The sequence below is a fragment of the Neovison vison genome, chromosome 6 (assembly GCF_020171115.1).
Source record: "Neovison vison isolate M4711 chromosome 6, ASM_NN_V1, whole genome shotgun sequence".
Classification (NCBI taxonomy): Eukaryota; Metazoa; Chordata; class Mammalia; order Carnivora; family Mustelidae; genus Neogale; species Neogale vison.
Window position 1 is genome coordinate 79,890,664 of NC_058096.1, and position 23,574 is coordinate 79,914,237.

Genomic DNA, 23,574 nt, shown 5'->3' on the forward strand with positions numbered 1-23,574 from the left:
GATAATGTAAGATGAAAGCAAGAGCATTTATAATTATTATTTTTTATTGTGTTATGTTAATTACTGTGCAGTACCTCATTAGTTTTTGATGTAATGTTCCAAGATTCATTGTTTACATATAACACCCAATGTTCCTTCCTTAATGCCCACCACCAGGCTCTCCTAACCACCCACCCCCTCCCCTCTAAAACCCTCCATTTGTTTCTCAGAGTCCTCAGTCTCTCAAGCTTCATCTTCCCCCTGATTTCCCCCAACTCACTTCTCTCCATCTCCCCATGTCTTCTGTGTTATTCTTTATGCTTCACAAGTAAGTGAAACCATAGAATAATTGACTCTCTCTGCTTGACTTATTTCACTCAGCATAATCTCCTCCAGTCCCGTCCATGTTGATACAAAAGTTGGGTATTCGTCCTTTCTGATGGAGGCATAATACTCCATTGTATATATGGACCACATCTTCCTTATCCATTTGTCCGTTGAAGGGCATGTTTACTATTGCTTTTTAAACCTGAGATAGAATTTAGCATAATACAGAGAAATAGTAATTAATGGGCTTAATTTGGGAAGTGTATATTGATTCATAATCATTGTATAGATATGAAATTCAGATTCCAGCTCACATTTTAAAATAAATCATTCTCTCCTTATCCTTCCTTCCCCCACCAACACCTTCTCCCCAAAGGTCACATGAAAACTGACCATGTCACAGTCCTATCCGCTGAATTGTTGACATGTTCTTTTCCCTTTTCCTCACAGTGAAGAAAGTTACAACGTCAATGATTATTCCTTAAGAGATCAGCTACTGGTGGAATCTTGTGACAACGAAGAGCTGAATTCCTCTCCAGGGAAGAACAGTTCCACAATGCTTTATTCAAGACAGAGCTCGGCCAACCACCTCTTCACTCTGACCATCCTTAGTAACCATGCGAGTGAGAAAGTGGAGATGCTGCTCGGGGCTGAGACGCAGTAAGTGTGTGCGGGGACAAGGTTGCAGCGTGTCTGCTCCCTGTCTTCCCTGCTTCCACGCCCTGGTCTAAGACTCCCTAAAAACAAGCATAGCTACTGTGTACTTTTTGCTGAGTACCTGTTAGGCCCCAAGCACTGGGTCTGGGGGCTTCATCAAGCTCATGTTTTCACTGTGATCCCCTCAATGTCTCCAGAGATGGACATGATTATTTTCACCATCATGAATCCTAATGGATGCATTGTGCTTTAGGCGTGCTTTTATATTTAGAGAGTAGTTTAAAAATCCCTTTATTTTAATCATTGATAAAGATAGGACCCATGAGCCTTGGGTTAGGTGACATCTGGTAGTTTGCGTCTCGGCCATAAATTTTCCTAGATGAGGGACCTGAGGCCATTTTGCCGTCAGTTACCGTCAGCCAGACAGCAAATACCCCATGATTTCTATCTAAAGAGATTCTCCGGTTGGGAAAACATTAGTGAATCCACTTTCCCATCAGAGTTGATGCAGAGGCTAAATTAAATAAACAGTCCTGCTGTTTGTGGCTGCTGGTGCACGGTGGCTGAGGGGTTAGACAGCCTCACACCGGACGAAGGCAAGAGGGCTTCATCTCTGAGTCCACTCCTGCGATGTGGTCCATCTAGAGGTCGTCGACCTATTTATTTGTTTGGAAACTGGAAACATCCTCTTTAAACAGTCATCACAGGCAGGTGTCCTACTGGGCGGAGCGGTAGAGGAAGAGTCGGGGAAGTCCCTCACTCTTTGTCCTCAGGGATCCTCCACGTCCTTCCCACTCGAGTGGGCCAGGGTTCCCACGTGGTGCGATTAAGTGCACCGACAGCTAGTGAATAACAACCCAAAGACTGTAACAAAAGCTCAGTGAAAATAAACCCAGGATGGTATCTCTCCTTCTTCTTTGTCACTAAGGCTTGTAAATTTTACTATTAAGTGACGGGGTGTGGGCCTATTCTTATTGATTTTGAGGGGCGTTCTCTGAACCTCCTGAATTTTGATGCTCGTTCCCTTTGCCATATTGGGGAAATTCTCCCCAATAATTCTCTCCTGTATACCTTCTGCTCCCCTCTCTCTTTCTTCTTCTTCTGGAATCCCAATTATTCTAATGTTGTTTCGTCTTATGATGTCACTTATCTCTCGAATTCTCCCCTCATGGTCCAGTAGCTGTTTGTCCCTCTTTTGCTCAGCTTCTTTATTCTCTGTCATTTGGTCTTCTATATCGCTAATTCTTTCTTCTGCCTCATTTATCCTAGCAGTGAGAGCCTCCATTGGTATCTCTCCTTCTTAAGAGTATTTTAACAGTGGTTCTCAGATCATTAAAGAGAGACATCCAAGAAAGATTAAAATTATCAAGCATCCAACTAAAATGTTTTAAATGGTCATTTATTTTTATTTTTATTTTTAAAAAATATTTTATTTTTATTTATTTATTTGACAGAGAGAGAGATCACAAGTAGGCAGAGAGGCAGGCAGAGAGAGAAGAGGAAGCAGGCTCTCTGCTGAGCAGAGAGCCCGATGTGGGGCTCGATCCCAGGACCCTGAGATCATGACCTGAGCCGAAGGCAGAGGCTTAACCCACTGAGCCACCCAGGGGCCCCTTAAATGGTCATTTCAAGTAACTTCTCAAAGGCTAAAGAACACCAAGAGGGACAGATTGTTGTAAAATCTATTTGAGGTTTGAAAATGGCCCAAGTCGGGACGCCTGGGTGGCTCAGTTGATTGAGCAGCTGCCTTCGGCTCAGGTCATGATCCCAGCGTCCTGGGATCGAGTCCCACATCGGGCTCCTTGCTCGGCGGGGAGCCTGCTTCTCCCTCTGCCTCTGCCTGCCTCTCTGTCTGCCTGTGCTCGCTCGCTCTCCCTCTCTCTGACAAATAAATAAATAAAATCTTAAAAAAAAAAAAAAGAAAAGAAAAGAAAAGAAAATGGCCCAAGTGGAGTATTCCAAATGAACTTGAGAGTTAGCACAGGGAATAAGAAAAGAAACTTCTTATGAATACTGTTTCTCTGAAAATAAATAAATTGGGAAAAAAAAAAAAGAAAAGAAGCTTCTTCCTTTGTGTTGTTTATAAAACAAAGAAATGCCTTTTTCTAAGGTCCTAGAGCTCTTCCCTGAAATTGCTAGAAAGCACAGCCACATTCCAGGCGTGTTTGCTCCTCTGGGGGAGTGTGGTGCTAGCTGGTCTATACAGGTGACCAGCAGAGCCATATCCAAGACCCGGGCTCAGGAAGGCATTTCCTAACTTGGAAAGTGATTAAATCCCTCGCAAGTGAAGACAGATCTAGCCTTCCTCTGTTTGGGAAAGCCTCTCTTAAAAAGAGAATTTTGTATGTCTGGGCTTTGGCTCTTATAGGACTTTTTTTTTTTTTTTTTTTTTCAAAATAGTAGGCTCCATGCCCAGCGTGGAGTCCAATGTAGGGCCTGAACTCAGGACCCTGAGACCAAAACCTGAGCGAAGATCAAGAGTCGGATGCTGAAATGACTGAGCCACCTAGGTGCCCCCTTATATGACTTTGAGGATGAAAAGTCTTTAAGGCTTTGGAGATGAGTGATAGTTTAGACATTCTAGAGACATCTCAGAAACAGATTTTCACTTGTCAGTTTTCGTTTGTAATGGTGAAAGTGTTACTGGTTTTGCTTTGTGTTTTCCTTTTCTCTCTGTTTTTAAGGGTTCTTCTTTATTCACATCCTGCAACATTTCAGCAGAGCTTTTCCTGTCTTTTTCTGAATTCATGTGACCTCCACCACTTGTTTTGAGATTATTCCAGAAGAGTAGGAAGTAAACTGACATGTCCAGTTCTTTGTATACCAAGGCTAGATCCTCTCCGGGGACGTTCTGTAGCATTTGTTCAACCCCCTTGCCGTTTGATCTTGCCATGGGCTGAATGTATATTCATTTCCTTAATCAGAAATGTTCTCAGAATATTAATTTGTGTCACCCATAAATGGTGTGAGCCATGGGTCTGACTCAGATCTGTAATTCTTTAATGAGTGGTGAAAGAACATTCTGGAAGTTCTAGAGAGGCAGAAGTCTCCTTGCACACAGAAGCGACTCCCCCACTGCCTTCCCATCCAACACCAGCTCAGTTTTGGTTAAGAAGTAAATAAATGGACCCTTGGAAGCACCCAAGGCATAAAATAGCATTGGTCCTGAAGGAAAATCTATTATAGCCAAGATGTATTTTCCTTAGAAAAAACATCTGACTGCTAGGAAATTGTTATATGCCATGTTTGGAGAAGTGTAGGTCAGCCCTGGGCTTACCTGGCTTTGGGCAATCAGAGTTTTGGTCTGTATAGACTGTTCTGTTTGCTTCTGAGATTTGCAAATTGTATACGTGAATATGTGTGTTTTAAGTTTCCTCTCTTTTATGTTATATGTGGTTAATATGGTCTGTTAACAAACTGATTCGGAAAACAAGGTTTTCACCCCATTCTAGCCTTTTAAATAATTGTAGAACATGAGACTCACGTAGGTCCTTTGACTACTTATTCTTTGGTTTGAAAAAGGAGGAGGTTCATACCTAAATATTTACCTTCTTGGAAAAACTGTTGTCAGTAGGAGGGGCATCGCTGTTTGACACAAGCACAGTTCAGTCTTTCTAGGATGGTGAAATTGTAGAACAGACCAGGAGTTTGGACTACATAAAGCATGTAGGAGAGCTCCCAGAAAGGAAATGGGGTGAGCACTTACAGAGCACCTGGGATGTGCCAGATGGAGCCAGTCCTGGAACATGAGGAAGGTGAACGCCCATAGATGCTTCTAGAGAAGGGGGGGAACTTGGGAGCCGAGGTGAGGCGACATCCGTCTTCGTTTCCCCAGGATCAATATTATGTGTGTTGTGCTGGCAGAATTAAGAACAGCACCCACTTTGACTCTCAAAAGTGTCTTACGTAGGTAGTAAAATCAGTGGTGACCCTCATGATTAGTCTGTGCTCCGTTTCCCTCCTTTCCTCTCCCCGATGTAAAATGAGATGAAGGTGACGTGATTTGCTTAGAGTCCCACAGGAAGTGAGTTGTTGCCAAAGCTGGGGCCAGGCCCTGACCCTCCTGAATCTAGTGTTCTTTCTGGTTACAAGTTTTAATTATCTTAACTGAGCCTCCATTCAGTAGACTGCTCAGCCCTACCTTGCCATTTGGCCCTGTTGGACATCTGGAAAGGGAAACTCCAGGAAGTCAGTTGCTATGAAATGGGAAAACCTACTAAAACGTGGATTGTTCGCTTCGGTTCATAGACTCTAAAAAGGAAAAATATTTGTGGAAACCCAGCTGGGCAATTTAGGGCCTCCCATTGTTTGAAATATTTAGTAATAAAATCCAGAATATGGTACAGGAAGACATCTCTGAGGTGACATTTGGACCGAACCCTGAGTGATGAGGAATCAACACATGGGAAAATGCAGGGTGGGTATGATCCAGGCGAAGGCAACAGCAGGTGCACAGCTTCTAGGGAAACGGGTCTGATGTTGTCAAAAGTGGCTTGCACAGGTTGAAGGAGGCAAGGTCAGAATAAAGGAGGGAGAGAGTGGTGGTCAAGAGGCCATCAGAGGCCAGAGCATTGGAATTCCCCTGTGGTGGTTGAACCGTCAGTCCTCACACCGTCTCCGCCTGGGCATGAGGGAAGGGGTTAAGAACTTACAGCGTTTTGACATGTTGGCAGCCTCAAGGCATGTGATTAACAGTAACTCACTTTTGTTGTGTTTCGAAGAACACTTGGTCCACAATGGATGGGGTGGGGTGATGAGGACTGACTCTTCACCACACACATTTTGAGAAGCATCATCTAGAGTTTAGTAAGCTATAGCAGAGTTCCTCGGGGAAGACTGGAACAAAGGCAAAGTTTCAGCAGGGAGAGCAAATAGGGTCCTGTTAGGGCACCTGGGTGGCTCAGTCAGTTAAACATTTGCCTTTGGCTCAGGTCATGATCCCAGGGTCCTGGGATTGAGCCCTGCATCAGGCTCCTTGCTCAGTGGGGAGCCTGCTTCTCCCCTGCCAGCCTTTCTCCCTGTTTGTGCCCCTCTCTGTCTCTCTCCCTCCCTCCCTGTGTGTCAAATACATAATCAAAATCTTAAAAAACAAAACAAAACAGGGTCCTGTTGCAGTAGTCAAGGGGAGTCCTGGATGTGGCCTGGGCCGGGGTCTGAGAGAGGAGATAGAAACATAATATTGGTGGCTCAGTTGGTTGAGCAGCTGCCTTCGGCTCAGGTCATGATCCCGGCGTCCTGGGATCGAGTCCCACATCGGGCTCCTTGCTCAGCGGGGAGCCTGCTTCTCCCTCTGCCTCTGCCAGCCATTCTGTCTGCCTGTGCTCTCTCTCTCTCCCTCTCTCTCTCTGATAAATAAATAAAATCTTTAAAAAAAAAAAAAAGAAACATAATATTGTAGGGGGGTTGGATGAGTTGGGGTGGCCATGCAGGAAAGAGAGGAATCGATGGTGCCTTGGATTTTAGACTTGAGGAGCTAACACGGTATGCTCAGTTGCTCCTTCACGGTCTTGGGTGTGCCTTCTCTCCTGCCCTGTCGAGGCTGTTCCATGGAGAGTGTAGAGCAGCGCCTGCTGGTGACCCCAGCCGGCCGTCTTCCTTTCCCTCCCTTTCGTCTCATTTCATTCTGTTGACTGATCCGCTCTCTCATCCTGACCCCCTTTTTGACATTTTCTTAATCTGTTATCTGTGCTCTCTTAGCTTTCCTTCCATTTCTTTCTCTCTTTCTTTCTTTCTTTCAATACTTTATTTATTTGGGAGAGAAGGGCACAAGCAGGGGGAGCTTTCCTTCTATCTCTAGCTATTCCTCTTTGCATTCCCATCATAAATGCAGCCTGCCTGGACCAGTCAGCTACCCAGCGCTTTCCCCAAATGCACATTTCTGAAACTGGAACCGTTGGCACCATTTCACATTTATCCAGTCTGGAGACTTGGTGTCATTTGTGACGTTCCAGGTCTGCACAAATCCGTCATCTGCCAATTCTTCCTGTACAAAAAAGTCCATTGCATCTCTCCTTGTTTCCATGCCACTACCTCCCTCTGGGGACCACCCATGTATCACTTATCTTGTTTTTTTAAAGATTTTTTTTATAGGAGAGAGCGAGTGAGCAGGTGAGCAATGAGTGGGGGGTAGAAGGAGAGGAAAAGAGAGAATCTCTAGCAGACTCCCTGACGAGCGGGGAGCCTGACACAAGGCTCCATCCCACAGCCCTGAGATCATGACCTGAGCTGAAATCAGGAGTCGGACACTGAATCGACTGAGCCACCCAGATGCCCCTGTATCACTTTTTGAGCCACCCTGTAATGGCCCCCTAACCATCCCCCCGCTCTCCAGTTAGCTGTGCATGGTTTTATGACTAATCCCTACGCTCCACTGTGTCTTTTTCTCACTTTGTACATAGCAGGTTCCCAGTATGTATTTTTGGAATTGTTAGACAATGTGGAATTGTGGCCTCTTGGAGGGAAATCATGCTTCCCTGTCACTGTCTGTCTGGATGGTCACTGTCCCTTTTGTGCTGCCGGAGCAAGTTTTCTCTAAATTCCACTTGTTTTTCCACATTTGCTACGAAGGCTGTGGTTAACATTCCTGCAGGACGTACAATTAAGCCACGTATACTGGGTTCTGTCTGTCTGCCCGTGAAGGATCTTAAATCACGTTGTTCACAACATAGCAGTCTGTGAAAAGTATAAAAGCGTATCCTTTATAAAAGGACAGCGAATGTTTTACCGCTGTCCTTCTTATCCCTCTGGGCCTTTCTAGAGGAATGTGGGAGCCGGACAGCCCCCTTTGTCTGCCTTCATGAAGACAGCTGCAGCTGGCACGGCCGAGGGACAACAGCTAAGTGGTGTCCCCGGCTTCCTGGGTTTATGTGGAATTCGTGTGGTATTTGGGCCCAGTGTGTGCGGTGGTGAGACATCCAGGCGTGTTCAGGGATGAACACACATTTTCTTTACCCTTTATGTTTAACTATAGGATATAATCACCTCAAACCATAATCAAAATTGAGATCGCTTGCAAAATTTCTCTCTCACTGGAAGAACTAGAAGCCTCGCGGATGTGGTGGGTCCTGTCAGCCATCCAGACAACCAGTTCCCGGGCCTCCTGATAAAGGGGCATTGTTTGCTTGGAGTCTGTTGTGGCCTTCCTGCCTCTGTTAATGATTTAATTAACAACAGGAAGTAAATGGGATGGAAAAAAATTGTAAAGTATGTCTGACATACTCTTACCCTTCATCCTCTAACAAAAATCCACAAGAGAGGATAATTTATATGGGAAAAATGTGTTTATTAACAGGCTGTAGTATCCCCCGCTCAATGCATCTGGAATCCTCATCCAAGCCTGATCTCTTCCATTGTATAGTGCCCCTCAGGTCACTTGGTCCTTTGTGACACTCATTGCCAACCCCGAGGAAACAGGAGGGCAGGCGACGGTGTGGGTCTTTTATCATGGAGCAAAAAGGGAATGGACCCACTTTCGGTTATTCCAGGGTTCCAGGCCCGACTCTTGTCTCGTCAGCTGTTTGATACGACACACAAGAAATAGTGGCTTTAATTATGTAACGCGTCAAAAAATCTAAATTTTAGAACTCTTGTTGTGGGCGTCGGGAATTATTTTGCTTTGGTTCGATTTTTTAAATTCGGTGAGTTGAGCATGTGTTCAGCTTTGTTAAATTCTGTTGTACAGCGTCTCGAAGACCCTTTGAACCTTTGGGCTTTCTGTCATGGAGCCGTTCATTGAACTCATCTGGTTGAACTGAATGTGTGAGAGAATGAACAAAAACCACCACCATCCTCACAATCCCACCCTTCACAGAGGCTTGAAGGACTTTTGCCCAAAGGCCAAGGGTACAGGAGTTTGAAAAGGAAGTGTAGGTAAATTTGTAGACTGTGGGAAGGAACACAGAAAGTACTTGGCCGAATACCACTGGAAGACGCTGCAAGGGAGGGTAGAGAGCTGCCACCTAGGGCGCCCGGGTGGCTCAGTTAAGTGTCTGCCTTCAGTCTGGGTCATGATCCCAGGGTCCTGGGAACACGTCCTGCCTTGGGCTCCCTGCTCAGTGACAAGTGTGCTTTTCCCTTTGCCCTCTCCCTCCGCCATCCCTCTCCACTGTGATTGCTTTTGCTCTCTCTCAAATAAATAAATAAAATCTTAAAAAAAAAAAAAAAAAAAAAAAAGCCGCCATGGGCTGGCTGCTGGTTAAAGCTCACTTCATGAAGTCCTCCGTGGACACGCCCCACGCTCTTTAGTCCCCAGTCTGTCTGTGGCCCTGTGTCTTTTGTTTCAGAGCCCAGTCTCCGTGCTCTTGATACACATCTGTTTTCTAGCAGATGCCTGGTAGCCTGGGAGAAGTCCAGCTTTGTGTCTTTGACTTTTTTTTTTTTTAAGATTTTATTTATTTATTTGACAGAGAAAGAGAGAGAACAGGTAGGCAGAGAGGCAGGCAGAGGGAGAGGGGGAAGCAGGCTCCCTGCTGAGCAGAGAGCCTGACATGGGGCTCAATCCCAGGACCCTGAGATCATGACCTGGGTTGAAGGCAGAGGCTTAACCCACTGAGCCACCTAGGTGCCCCGTGGCTTTGACTTTTGTGTGGTGAAGTTTAAGCCTACTGTGTAACCACAGTTGGCTCCTGCGGAGGGAGCCGTGGGTGCCTTATGGTATGTTGTGCGTGGAGAACTTGGGTCTCAGGAGAAGCCTCAAATGCAGATACTTATGTCCGATGTCTCTTCTTACTCCGTCTTTTCTCTCTCTGTGGGCGTCAAGCACCTTAAGCAGAATGTTCTACCACACATAGCCCGTCGCACACTGTGTTGGATTCTGTGTGTTTGTTTTCTTTCCTCTTTGCTCCTTCACGCTGGGGGCTGCTGGGAGCAAGAGACCCTGTTTTATTCACTTTGCAAGCCCGTCCTAACACAGAGCTCGTGCAGAGGCCAGGGATGCTCGGCAGTTGGTGGTCCATGGAAGCAGTGGCCAGGCATCTCGGAGGTGATGTGCCCATGTCCACACGAATGCAGTGCTCCTCATTCTCTCACTTTATTTGGGCAAAGGGAAAAGTCTATGAACAGAGTGTGGGGCGGGCTATGAATTCACACGGATTGTTTCTTCCTGTCCCCAGAGAAAAGAGCATCTTTGGCTGAGCCCCATACTTCGTATCTCAGTTGAAGAATGGGTATGTCTGGGGGCACCTGGGTGGCTCAGTGGGTTGGGCTGCTGCCTTCGGCTCGGGTCGTGATCTCAGGGTCCCAAGATCGAGTCCTGCATTGGGTTCTCTGCTCAGCGGGGAGCCTGCTTCCTCCTCTCCCTCTGCCTGCCTCTCTGCCTACTTGTAATCTGTCAAATAAGTGAATAAAATCTTTAAAAAAAAAAAAAAAAAAAAAAAGAATGGGTATGTCTGTGCCCTGGGTTCTCTTGTTCTTAGAATTCCCTCCTCTGTTGAGGGAGTCTCCTCCCTGCTTCAGGGATGCAGTGCTTTCTGCTTCCTAGTGGGAAGGAGCTGCTTGGCAGGGCTCTCGGAGGCCCCGGGGGGAAGTTGTGCGGTTTTGACGCCATGTGGGGGGGTCGGGGGTGTGGGGGACCGGCTCTATTGAAGCCATTTCAAGAAGCAGCTCCTTTCAGCGAAGGCAACAAGGAGTGTCTTGTTCTGTCCTCTCGAGGCTCTGTGAGGGGCCGTGGTGTCAAAGCGAGGCCATTAGCATCCAGGCAGCATGCCATGGGAGTGAGAGGTTTCATCTGGACTTCTGGAAACTGGCTGCGGGGTCAGGCTGTCCCTGAAAAGGGCCACCGGATGCCAGAAGCGGGCTGTGCCCAGGGCGGGACTCAAAGGGCCCCCAGACGGGAGTCAGGGCCATGCAGAGGTGGGAGGCCAAGAGGAGGCCGACATGGTCGGCTGTGGTGCACAGGGATGCACACGGTCACCTTTCGTTTCTCTTGGTGAATGGGTCTTCCATCTGGCAAGTAGGACTTCGTTTTCAGTTGCCTTTGTGCTTTGGAAGTTCCACATGAGCCTGAGTATAAAAATAGATCTTTTCTGACGAAGAGATGGTATCAAAGATGGAAGTGTTTGTGTGGGATCATTTTATTTTTATTTTTATATATATTTTTAAGATTTTATTTATTTATTTGACAGAGAGAGATCACAACTAGGCAGAGAGGCAGGTAGAGAGAGAGGGGGAAGCAGGCTCCCTGCCGAGCAGAGAGCCTAATTCGGGACTCGATCCCAGGACCCTGGGACCACGACCTGAGCCGAAGGCAGAGGCTTAACCCATTGAGCCACCCAGGCGCCCCATGCATGGGATCATTTGAAAGGAGGTTGTGCTTTATAAAAAGTTGTGCTTTATAAAGTTGTTCTTCATAAAACCTCCCTGAAGCCCTTTGTGGCCTGTAGCAGGGTTTCGAAGAGCAAGCGGTACCATCAGTGTCTCGGTAAACTGCGCACATCGCTTACTCCTTGACGCACCGGTGTGACGGGGGCCCAGCCTCAGTTTCTTACAGGAGTCTGCCTTTCAGCTCACTGCAGTTCCCATCCTCCCTGACTTCCTTCAGTGTTTTGTCAGCCCCTGCTAGGGAGCACCACCTTTTAGGCCCGGGACTCCCTGGCTTCTATGCTGACTCTACCTCTTAGCCTTGTCTCCGGGAGCAAGTGCTTCTTAATCTTCCAGACCAGCTTCGTCCTCGGAACAACACAGTGGAAATAATGATGTTGCTATTTAATTTCCACGATTGTTGTAAAGATAAAATTCGATGGGACTTGCAAACTACAAAACAGTACTGTCGCTGGCATATCAGTGCTCCATAACGATTTAGAATGAGACCCAGTTCCTGCCCTTCTGAGGCTGATGCCTAGAGGAGAAACAGATGAGTGAGGCCATGGGGGGCGGTGCGTGATGACGGATTCCTTAGACTAACGGCTGTTTTCAGGTCAGGCCTCGTTATGTGCTGGGCAGTGTTCTGGGGATGCAGCAGGGGACTGAACAGACAAGATGCCTGCCTTCACGAGGCTTACAGCTGGCTGGCAGTGGGATAGGGCTGTGCAGGGGAGAGACTGGGAGCAGGACCGACAGACTGGTTGAGGATGGAGGCTTGGGCTTTGCATCTGAGGAGGTCACCTGGAGGAGGTGAGGCTTGCGTTTTCAGAACTGAGTGGACGTGCTGAACAACAGTGGACGTGCTTTAGGATTCCATTTTCATAAAGCATAAGACAGGTGCAGCTAGTCTGTGGTGGTGGTTCCTTCTGTGGGCGGTTATTGATGGGGAAGGGACAGGGGTCGGGTGCACCTATGAAACCACTCAAGGATCTGTATACACTGAAGATTAGTGCAGTGTTTTATGTATGTTCTTTGTTGATGAGGAGTGAGCTTAATGGGTAGAAACAGGGGGAAGGTTCTCCTTGAGAGCAAGAAGGGCAGGGAGGAAAGGGTGTGGGACAGTGTGTGCCTCAGGCCAGCAAGCAGTCTGTACTGCCCAGATGAAAAGATCCCTGAGGGGTGGGGAAGGTGATGTAACAGCAAGAAGCACCTTTAGGTACAGGCTGTTGCAGAAGAAAAAAAATTTTTTTTCAAGCCCTGGGGATAAAGGCATCCCTTGCTAAGAAGGCCAAGGGCGGAGTCAAAACTCACCTTGGTTTGGATCACTTGCCTCAGGACCTCCATGCAGCCTTCTCATCCTTTCAGTGGCCTTTTGGGGGATGATGTGAAATAATGGATGTCAAGTGCTTCATCTGCCATGTAGTATGGGTTTATTTTATCTTTTTAAGATTTTGAGAGAGAGCACAGAATGAGGGGAGGGCAGAGAGAGAGGAAGAAGCAGAGTCCCCACTGAGCAGGGGGTCTGATGTAGACTTGATCCCAGGACCCTGGGATCATGACCTGAGCCGCATGTGTCCCTATAGTATGGGTTTGATCAGTGCTCCTGCTGCTGCTTTTTTTTTTCTTTAAAGATTTTATTTATTTATTTTTTTGAGAGAGACATAGCAAGAGACGGAACACAAGCAGTGGGAGTGGGAGAGGGACAAGCAGGCTTCCCACTGAACAGGGAGCCCTGACGCGGGGGCTCGATCCCAGAACCCTGGTATCATGACCTGATCCGAAGGCAGGGGCTTAATGGCTGAGCCACCCAGGCGTCCCTAATCCATGCTTAAGAGACTTTAAAGTCTGTGTGTGTGCATGCGTGCCTAATTTAATTAATTGCAATCTTGACACTTGACTTCCCAAATCAAAAACTGGGGATAACTGTGTTATGGAATAATGCTTATCTCAGACTTCTGATCCTTCAGTTAAATAATTATTTTGTTTCATGTAATTATAGGTTATTATTATTTAAAAAGTCTCAGTTGTATTTTTCCTTTAAAATTTTTTTGGCTCTGTTCATTAAGTCCTTTTAAGCATTTGGGAACAGTCTAAGAAAGTTCAAAGAATTTTTGTTTATTTTAGTAAGGCTCAAGTTTGGCAATCTCAGCCATAAGAGAAACTTTAAATATGGCTAGATTCACCTTTCCTGAAATACTTTGAGTATAGGGGGAGGAAGAGAGAATGGAGAGAGACTGACTTACTGGAATTTTTTAAATAAAATTTACTGTTTAGAAATGTTGAGTCAGACAGAGTAGTCTAAATATCTTTATGTGATTATGTGTTGGTGTAATCATCTCTTTATTAAATCTTAAACTGTCCTGTGAGAAATTCCACTTAATAAGTAGCCAAGTTCATTCAGAATCTTTTTAACGGCAATGACTAGCATTCAGCCTAGATTCCCCGGATTATCTTTCTTAATTAACTCATAACCCTGTTCTAAAGGCCAGCCCTAGAACTCTCCAGGGAATCTCCCGTTTTCTGGAATGGCTTTGCTTGCTTTGTCCCAGCACCTTGAGTCTCTTAGGTGTATATACCCTCTCTGTTTAGGAGTGAGCGAGCCCGCTGGATAACCGCCCTGGGACACAGCAGCGGGAAGCAGCCCCTGGACCGAACCTGTAAGTACCTGGAGGGCAGCCAGCTCTGGAACATGGAGAGCCTGTGCCCCCTGCTGGATGCTGGGTTGTTAATGGTTCACCACCCCAATCCCTGCTCCGTGGTTCTTGTCCGAGCATTAGTTCCTGTGGCCCTGCATCACAGAACCCTGTGATCCCTGCTTTGGAAGCCAGCAGATCTGAATTCAAATCCAAGGTGCAGTTCTCTGTCATGTCAACGTGGCAAATCATTGCAAAACTTTCCTGAGCTTGTTTACTCTCCTGCAAGTCAGCTGCATTATTATATACAATACGGGATTATCGTCAGGATTAAGTTAAAGAGCTTATGTCGAAAGCCCTGCTTGTCCTGTAAAGCACTTAGATTTTCCGCTCTTGTTAATGGACAAGAGTCTAATGTTTAAGCCTTCTCCATACGACAGTCTGAAGCTAAGCTGAAATGTATTTTTTAACCTAAAGAAAATTACTTTACATTACTTTTGGCCTTTAAAGTGATACTATTAAGAAAATGCATTTCATTCTTCTAGGGCGATAGGAACGGATGCAGGAAAGGGCGGTGTCCTGTGCTTAATAGCGACTTAACTTTGATGTTAGGCATCTCTGGGATTTCTAGCTGGAAGGTCAAATCAAAAGAACTAGGGCAGCAAAACTGGTTATCTTGGAGTGCTCAAAAACCACAACTTTAAGCTTAGAGCCAAAACTAAAGAATTTGGTTTGAAAGTTGTCTATAATAAAGTTTTCTATTATTAATAAAGAACAAATTAAGAACTCAAGTCAGTCAGTCCCAAGTCACTGAAGTTATAATGTTTGGTTCTGATTTAGCATTTTGGGGGAACTCTAAAATGTCCGACTTTTGCTTGGAGCTCCTTTTATTTCTGAACATCTTTGGCAGCTTTCCTGTGACGACCGCCTGGGGAGCCCCGTGGATGGGAGCCGGGGGAATGGATGTTCTGCAGATGTTGGTGTCAGTTGCATGGCCTTGGCACGTTCATCTGTCTGGCCTCAGTTTCCCCTATGCACAATGGGTGTTATCCGCTCTATTGTGTATAGCTTGTCCTGGCTCTATTTGAGGGAGTTTGTGCATCACAAAAGGCCTCGCACGATCCAGAGCTTCTAAAGTTCTAAGGCTCTTAACCAAGTAAGACAATTCCTGGAACAGAGTTTCTGTTTGGTAGACGCTTAACTTGTTTCTGCCAGCGTTGGCCTTGAACTGCACAGAAAGACTGAGGAAACGTACAGTATCGATTTGTACCTGTCTGGTTCTCCTCTGCTCAGCGTGTCCCCCCCTTTCCCTCACAGCACTGACCCAGGTGGAAATCATTAGATCGTTCACTGCCAAACAGCCAGATGAACTCTCCCTGCAGGTGGCGGATGTGGCACTCATCTATCAGCGGGTCAGCGATGGTGAGTGGGGGTTCTTACGGGCACACCCCACGCAGCTTTTGGGGTGCCAAAGAACAGAGGAGTCTGGTTTTGTTTCTAACGCTCACATTCCATATCTCTTTGGTTTTCTCATATGCACCTGCCTTTCCTCTATCAACACTATTGCTTTTCATGTTTTCTAATAGGAATGCAGTCACATGGTGTATGACTGAAAAGCAACCTTGAATGGTCGCCCGCCCTTCCTAGCCCCCAGTGACTTAAGTGCTCATCTCCAGAGGTTCTTTCTTCCTCACTTGAAAAAAAAAAAAAATCAGTTTCCTGCTGCCCCCCTTTATGCGTAGCATCCCCTTCCTCAGCTCAGCCCAACTCCTGAGCTCTTTTGCTCCCTTCGGGGCCCCTGGTGGTGTCCCACCTCCGGTAAGTCATTCATTCCTTCTTGAGGCACTTCCCTCTGTTGCCTTCTCTGCTCGCCTTCTGTCCTCAGTCACGCACCAGCCGGGGTTAGCTGCTGCCTCTGAAGTTCTCTCACGTCCTCCCAGAGCCAGGCAGGGTTCCGGTTCCCCCACTGCCCCGTCACTTCATGGGGACTCTGCTCTCATTTGCAGGCTGGTATGAGGGGGAACGGCTGCGAGATGGAGAGAGGGGCTGGTTTCCTATGGAATGCGCCAAGGAGATAACCTGTCAGGCTACAATTGACAAGAACGTGGAGAGAATGGGACGCTTGCTAGGACTGGAAACCAACGTGTAGCCTCCCCGACGGCCTTCCACGAGCGCGAGATTTGCACTACATCCCGGCCGGCTGGTTGGTCCTGGGCCGGCTTTGTTGTTCATTTTAACGCAGCCTGTTTCATCAGAAGAATGGAAACACTTGCCTTTACACTTGCCAGGTGGTTTTGCTCTCTCAGGAGAACAACTACCAGATACAGTGAGTTCGCAAGTCTCAGTGGGAGCACACTGTCCACGTGCAGCCTTCCTGAGGCCCGCAGATAGAGGGGAGTCTGCTGCGAGGGCCAGGAGGCTGAAGCTCTGGCCGGGCTCACCCTTTTCTGGCCTGGAAAATGGATATTGGAGTCTGTGCCCTGGTTTTCTTTTTCCTCTTCCGCCAAGAAAGTTACTGTCCCTCCGTTTAACCTCTCCTTTGTATGGTTCTCCCGGTCTTAGCAAGAGTTTGTGTGTTTAAGGAATGCCCAGTTTTGTAAATGTTTTTTCTGCCTCTTTTATTTTAGATCTGATTCTAATGCTAAGAGCATTTCACAAGGAACTTGTAGAGCTCAAAAGGTGAGCTGTTGAGTTTTTCTAAACCTCTTCCCGGGGAAAGGGAAACTGACACTTGAATTTTTGCCACCTCTTTCCTCATTAGGAGAGAAGCTTCCTTTAGAGATTTTCTTTTTAAATCCATCTTACCCAGTACTGGTCTCCGATAAGTAGAGCCTAATGAAACCCTACTCAGGCTACTCAAATAAGGTAGAATTTAGATGGTTCACATGAGTGAAAAAATCCTGAATACAGGAGAGGGTCCTACTTTTTTTTTTTTTTTTTTGAATGTTCCCAAATGAGCTGATAAGCTGATAAGCTGACATGAGGCTGCTTTGCCTTTAATAATTTTGCCTTTTATAATTTCTTTAATAAAGGTTTTGACTGTTGCTACTCCTGTTTCTAAACAGGAAATTGGCCAAAACACAATCTTAAGATAAAATTAGACCCTACCAAGGAATCAAGATGCCAACACGGCATCTAACTGAAATATTATATTTTGGTCTTAACAGGAATCCATTTTATATGCACTAAAGGTCTTGCTTGCTGCATTTGGAGGATCTCTCCACCATGGGTGTCTGCAGAACTTTATTTCTTCCCTCTCCTGCTGCTGCAAGGAGAGAGGATTTTAATAGTTCGTTTCCTAGAGAGGGAATGAGGGTTTGGAAGATGGAGGAGGCAAGGTGGTTTTTACTGGCAGGTAGGTTCCTCTCCATTCCATTTTCTTCTACAGAGCGATAAACCCTGGCAAAGGGTGGATTATTCAGGAACTCAGATCTGTGACACATTCCACCCACCACCCGCCAACCAGGTACCCAAATCATGAGCGAAGTGGACAAAGCAGAAGCTCAGGGTGGGAGCTGTGTATGTTGGCCTCACACACCCTGTTCTGCCAGCTCAGCTGTGAGCCCGTCCAGTGCACCCGGGGCCTTCTCGTCCCTGGATCGGTCTCCTTGACTTATGCAGACATTTCTGGGTGTCAGAGACAGGCAATCCCCTGAGGGCCTTGAGGTTTGGGCCAGTCACTGAAGTAAGAGCAGTGGACACAGCACATTTCTCCAGGTTGGTATAACAAGGAGTCGATCTCTTCTTTTGTGTCACAGACCTTTTAGAGGAGAGGTTAAGAAATTGTACTCTAATCTCATGTGATGTTTGCATTTAAGAAGGTAAATGTTTTGCTTACAAAGGGATCATTTTGTTATTTTTGCTAATATCCATTTGAAGCTAAAAAGCAACCGTATGAATCCTGTGAATTAATTTATAAGTAGAGATGTTAAACAGTCTTGGAAATACAGGGGTTTTATAAATCAAAGCCTCATCCAGCAAGCAGGTGAGTACTGTTACTGGGTCGTGTTGTTATACAGCGGGTGTATAACATACCCAGTTTCATTTCCACCATGAATTGTCATTTTCATAGGACAGACAGTACTGTTTTCCAACCTAGTTCAGTTTCTACGAATAACTTCTCAGAACTGTACAATGTATTCATTTAGTGACCTGGGGAGAACAAAAACACTCATTTTTGTCTCAACGAATTGATACTGCTTGTATACTTTTGATGCAGTGAATTTATAAAGATTTTGTATATACTTGTTCTTTTGTATTTGTGTGCTTTAATTCACTATAGCATGTATTCATTTATATAATTTGCTAAATGTTTGGTCAACTCAGGAGTTCTACTCAGAAGGTTATCTACAGCTAACATAAAAGGGCACTGATCTTGTCAGGTACATGTTGCCATCAGCTTCCTTAGAAGGCTGGAGGATTTTTAAGAGCTGGGCCCTGATGTTTCTTCTAGTTTCCACAAAACTGCACAACAGAATAACTTAAGTAGTTGGTGGTTCCCTAACTGCTAGCTCTTACTCATTTTGGCAACCTAGTATCTGAACCTTTGTGCTTGTGAAATTTCACCACCTTGTGAATCTTGGTGGAAGGCAAAGAAAAGACTGACTCCTGTGTTAGTTTTCTTTTACTGCATAACGATGACCACAAACTTAATGACTGAAACCAACATCCATTTATTATCTCACAGTTCCATGGTAAGAAGGCCATGGCACGGTGGTTCTCTGCTTAAGAGTTTTGGTCTCATAACTGACACTGACACCAAAGTGCTAGCTGGCTGCTTGCTCAGCCAGAACTTGCTATTACCTTCTTTCATGCTCACACCTGTTGTTGGCAGAATTCAGTTCCATGTGGTTGGGGACCAAGGTCCCTGCTTCGTTGTTGGCTGCCAGGAGTGTGGGAAGCTCCCAGCTTCTTGAACCTGTTCATATTCCTCACCATGGGTTCCTTCATCTTCAAGGCACCTGTGCATGTTGAATCTTCCTCATTCTCACACTTGGAATCTGACTTCATCTTATACTACCAGCTAGAGAAAACTCTGCTTTTAAGGAACTTATGTAATTACATTAGGCCTACAGGATAATCACCCTTATGATTAATTCAAAATCAACTGATTTGTGATCTTAATTAGTTACACAACATTCCTTTACTGTGCGATGTAACATAATCACAGGTGTGACACAGGGCCGAGCGGGTGGCACGGCGATAATGGGGATCATCTTTTAAGTTCTGCCCTTAATACTACTGTAAACCTTAAAATGCTAGATACTTAGTTTCCTTTTATCTTGTATTTATGAAAATGCAGCCTTGAGGTTGGAAACACCAATCAAAGCCTTCTTTGTTGGAGTTTTACTCAAGTTAGTGATGGAAAAGGGAGATGTACCTTCCCGGAACTAGCAAGATACATTCCCCTTTGCCACTACACTCTCCCTGGGCTTTAGAAAGCAGCAGAGACAGAGCTGCCTGAGGGGACATGAGTGCAAAATACTGCAGGGCAGAGCTCCGTGCCTCAGGTGCTCACTCTTGTGTACTGAATCCCCAAAGGGCTTACTTTGGAGTGAGGATAGGAACTTGGAGGACCTCAAGCTTTGCTCCCTGAGCTTCTTGCACACTAAGGACCAGAAAAAAGTTAGTTAAACCTTATTGTGAAGGAAGCTAGCATTATCTTAGTTCTCTTATTTCCAAAAACAAATTCTCAAGAGGTTCGGCAAATTAGCAAACAACTTCGAGACATAGCCATCCGTGATACAGAAGAAACAGATACTTACAGGGACTAGATATTGAAATCATTAGATATATCAAACAATTATTACTACCATTTTTAGAGAGAGAAAGCCAAACTTTAAAATGCAATATAGTACAGGGCGCCTGGGTGGCTCAGTGGGTTAAAGCCTCTGCCTTCGGCTCAGGTCATGATCTCTGGGTCCTGGGATAGAGCCCCACTTCAGGCTCCCCGCCCCACTGCCTGCCTCTCCGCCTACTTGTGATCTCTGTCAAATAAATAAAGTCTTAAAAAAATAAAATATAGTATTAACAACCCTAAGCAACAGAGGAAAACAAACCAAAAACCGAAACACCACCAGGAATTCTTGAACTAGGCTGAACAGGTAAGATAGCTGGTGAACTGGGAGAGAGGCTGGAAGAAGAGCCCACAGGGAAGCGTGTAGAACAGAGACAGAATGCAGAGATTCAGTTGGAGTTCCACAGGAGGGAGGAGAGAGGAGCATTGGCAAGGGGACCTTTGTAACCTGTTCTGACTGGTCACCAGATGCAGGCTGTCCCCGGGGAGAGGAAATGGCCTTGCGTAAAGTGGCTCTTTCCAGCTGAGGACAGTTTCTGCAGAGGGCTGACAGGTGAAGGCCATCATGTGACAGCACTTGTAGCAGCTAAGGGAATCGTCCTTCAATCCTGAGGGAGGATCTGGGCAGAACATCACAATATTCAATACACAGAGCTATTGTCAATGTTTGACAAAATAGTCTTGAAGATAAAAGGTATGACCAGGGATAGAGAGAGCTTTAGATAATGATGGAAGGTTTATTGAACCAGCAAGACAACGATTCCATATATTCCTCCCAAGAATATGCTCTCAATAGATATAGATAGATATAGATATAAATAAAAAAGATATAAAACACATTTGGGAGAAATAGAAGAAATCCAAAATCATAGCATATGACACTTAAACTCTTGCTACATGAAAGTATAGTAGATAAAAATCAAGGAAAGTGTGGAAGATCTGAACAATTTAACTTAATAGGCATATACAGGAAATTGCAACAATTTAAACATGTATGTTCAAGTACACACAATATTAAAACATTTGACCATTTCCTGGGCATAAAGCAAGTTTCAACAGATTTTAAAGGACTGAAATTACACAGATTTCTAGGACTACATTTAGGTTAGAAATCAGTAACAAAAATAAATAACCACTTACTTGAAAGCTTAGACCTAAATGTAAAAATATAAAGCTAAGAACTCCTAGAAGGTAACACAAAATCTAGGTGACCTTGGGTTTGGTTATGACTTTTTTTTTTTTTTTTCAAAATTTATTTATTTGACAGACAGAGTCACACACAAGTAGGTAGAAGGAGAGGGGGAAGCAGGCTCCCCACTGAGCAGAGAGCCCGATGTGGGGCTCGATCCCAGGACCCTGAGACCACGAACCTGAACTGAAGGCAGAGGATTAACCCACTGAGCCACCCAGATGCCCCTGGTTATGACTTTTTTGACAACACCAAAAGCAATGTATATGAAAAAGAAAATGATAAATTGAACTTTATTAAAATTAAAAAGAATGAAAAGATAATCCACAGAGCAGGAGGAAATCCTGCAAAACAAATAAAGGTTGACATCCAAAATATATAAAGAACTCAACTCTTTGGCTCAGTTGGTTGGACGACTGCCTTCGGCTCAGGGCGTGATCCTGGAGTCCCGGGATCGAGTCCCGCATCGGGCTCCCAGCTCCATGGGGAGTCTGCTTCGCTCTCTGACCTTCTCCTCGCTCGTGCTCTCTCTCACTGTCTCTCTCTCTCTCAAATAAATAAATAAAATCTTTAAAAAAAAAAAAAAAAAAAGAACTCAACTCTTAACGATTAGAAAACAATTCAACTAGGGGTGTCTGGCTGGCTCAGTGGGTGGAGCGTGAGATTCTTGGTCTTGGGGTTCTGGGTTTGAGCCCCAGGTTGGGTGTAACTCAATTGAAAAATGGGTTTTTTGAAAAGATGAATACAACTGGTACACCTTTTAGCAAGACTAAATAAAAAGACTAATTACCAGTGTCAACAATGAAAGAGAGGCGGGGCTCCTCAGTGGCTCAGTTGGTTAAGCAACTGCCTTCTGGCTCAGGTCACGATCCCATGGTCCTGGAATTGAGTCCAGCATCGGGCTCCCTGCTCAGTGGGGAGAGCCTGCTTTTCTCTCTCCCTCTGCCTGCTGTTTCCCCTACTTACACGCTGTCTCTGTCAAATAAATTTAAAAAAAAAAAAGAATGAAAGAGAGGCTATCATTAGATTTCTTAGACATTAAAAGGATAAGGAGATATTTAAATAACTCAAGACTCCTAAATTCAACAACTTCGATAAAATGGGCCAATTCAAGGAAAACCACAAACTATCAAAGCTCTAAATAATCCCATAACTAATAAATAGATTGAATTTGTCTAAAAACTTTTGAAAAAGAAATGTCCAGGTGCAAATGGTTTCACAGAATTCTTCCAAACATTTAAGGAATTAACACCAATTCTATACACCTCATCTAGAATTTGAAGAGGACTAATACTTCCCAACTCATTTTATGAGGCCAGAATTATCCCACAAAAAGGAAACTATAGATTAATTTATATCATTATAGAAATAAATACAAATTAAAACCACAATGATCTATGACTCCACACTCACTGAAGGCCAATATTAAAAAACACCAAATTAACAACTAAAAGTATGAAGTCCTGGAAAGGATCTGAAACACACGGAAGCCCTCCTCTATTGCTGGCAGGAATGTAAAATAGCACACCTAGTGTGCTGGAAATCAGTTTGGCAGTCTCTTATAAAGTTAAACACGCTTACCACCTGATACAATGATCTTAATCGTGGCTATCTTCCCAAAAGAAATGAAAAGCTTTATCTACACACAGACTCATATACACACATTCATAGCAGCTTTATTTAATTAAAAAAAACTGAAAATAACTCAAAGGTCCATCAATTAGTCAATGAATAAACAAACTATGGTTTAACCATACAAGGCAATACAACTAAATGATAAAAAAGCAACTAACTACCGATACATGCAACAACATGAATACCTCATAAGTGTTAAGTAAAAGAAAATAGAGACAAAAGACTAAATGTGATTTTCCATTTATTGGGAATTCTAGAAAAGGCAAAACAAGTGACAAAAAGCAGATCTATGGTTGCCAATGGGTAGAAGTAGAAGCAGGGGATTGGTTGCAAAGGGAACAAGGGAAATTCAGGTGATGAGAATGTTCTAGATCAAGACTGTGATGGTAGCAATTACAGGACTTTATACATTTGACAAAATTCACTGAATTATACACTTAAATTGGCAAATGTTATTATATATAAAATAATACCCTGAAGCTTAAAAAAAAGCATGGAAATACATCAAAATATAACAGTGGTTAGCATGCTTTTCTTTGTTCAATTCTCAAATATTCTACAATGAGGGTATATTGTTTAAAAACCAGAATAAAAATGTCATTTAAAAATAATTAGCATATTATATGATTATACCACATGATCCTCACAATTACTTAAAAAATGCAAACTCAGCGAAGAGTAGAAAGACATTTACGATTTACTTTGAGTGAGGGGATACTAAAATTCCTTCTAAAGCTTTTCAATAATCTCTACCTCTCAGGGTGGACTTTGTTTCACAACTACATTAAGAACAGAAAATTACTTGTTGTAATAGGTATAAATGTATCTAGAGCTTTTGCTCAGGTTAATGAATGAGGAAGCAATGCATATACTCACTTTTCAAAGACACTTTCTAAAAAGATTATTCAGTGGCTTCTTTTTCCCCCTCTTAGTTTCTGCTTCAGGGTTTAAGAGTTAATCTAGGTATCACTAAGACTGGCGAGGCAAACAGATTTTTCTTTTTAACGTCTTACTCCTTAAAACTGCTAAAAAACATAGTTCTTAGGCCTGGAATCAAT

The 23,574-nt window shown here is 44.5% G+C and overlaps 1 protein-coding gene across 2 annotated transcripts in view; it reads left to right on the top strand.

The window, feature by feature from the left end:
* The window catches only part of ARHGEF26 (Rho guanine nucleotide exchange factor 26), a 125,418-nt gene extending 108,559 nt beyond the window's left edge, over positions 1-16,859 (top strand). For both annotated transcript variants that reach the window (XM_044251639.1, XM_044251640.1), the window contains 4 exons: positions 757-966; positions 13,852-13,919; positions 15,213-15,317; positions 15,902-16,859. In XM_044251639.1, the coding sequence (XP_044107574.1) occupies positions 757-966; positions 13,852-13,919; positions 15,213-15,317; positions 15,902-16,044 (526 nt within the window). In that variant the 3' untranslated portion in view covers positions 16,045-16,859. The remainder of the gene's footprint in view (positions 1-756; positions 967-13,851; positions 13,920-15,212; positions 15,318-15,901) is intronic.
* The last annotated feature ends 6,715 nt before the right edge of the window (positions 16,860-23,574 follow it).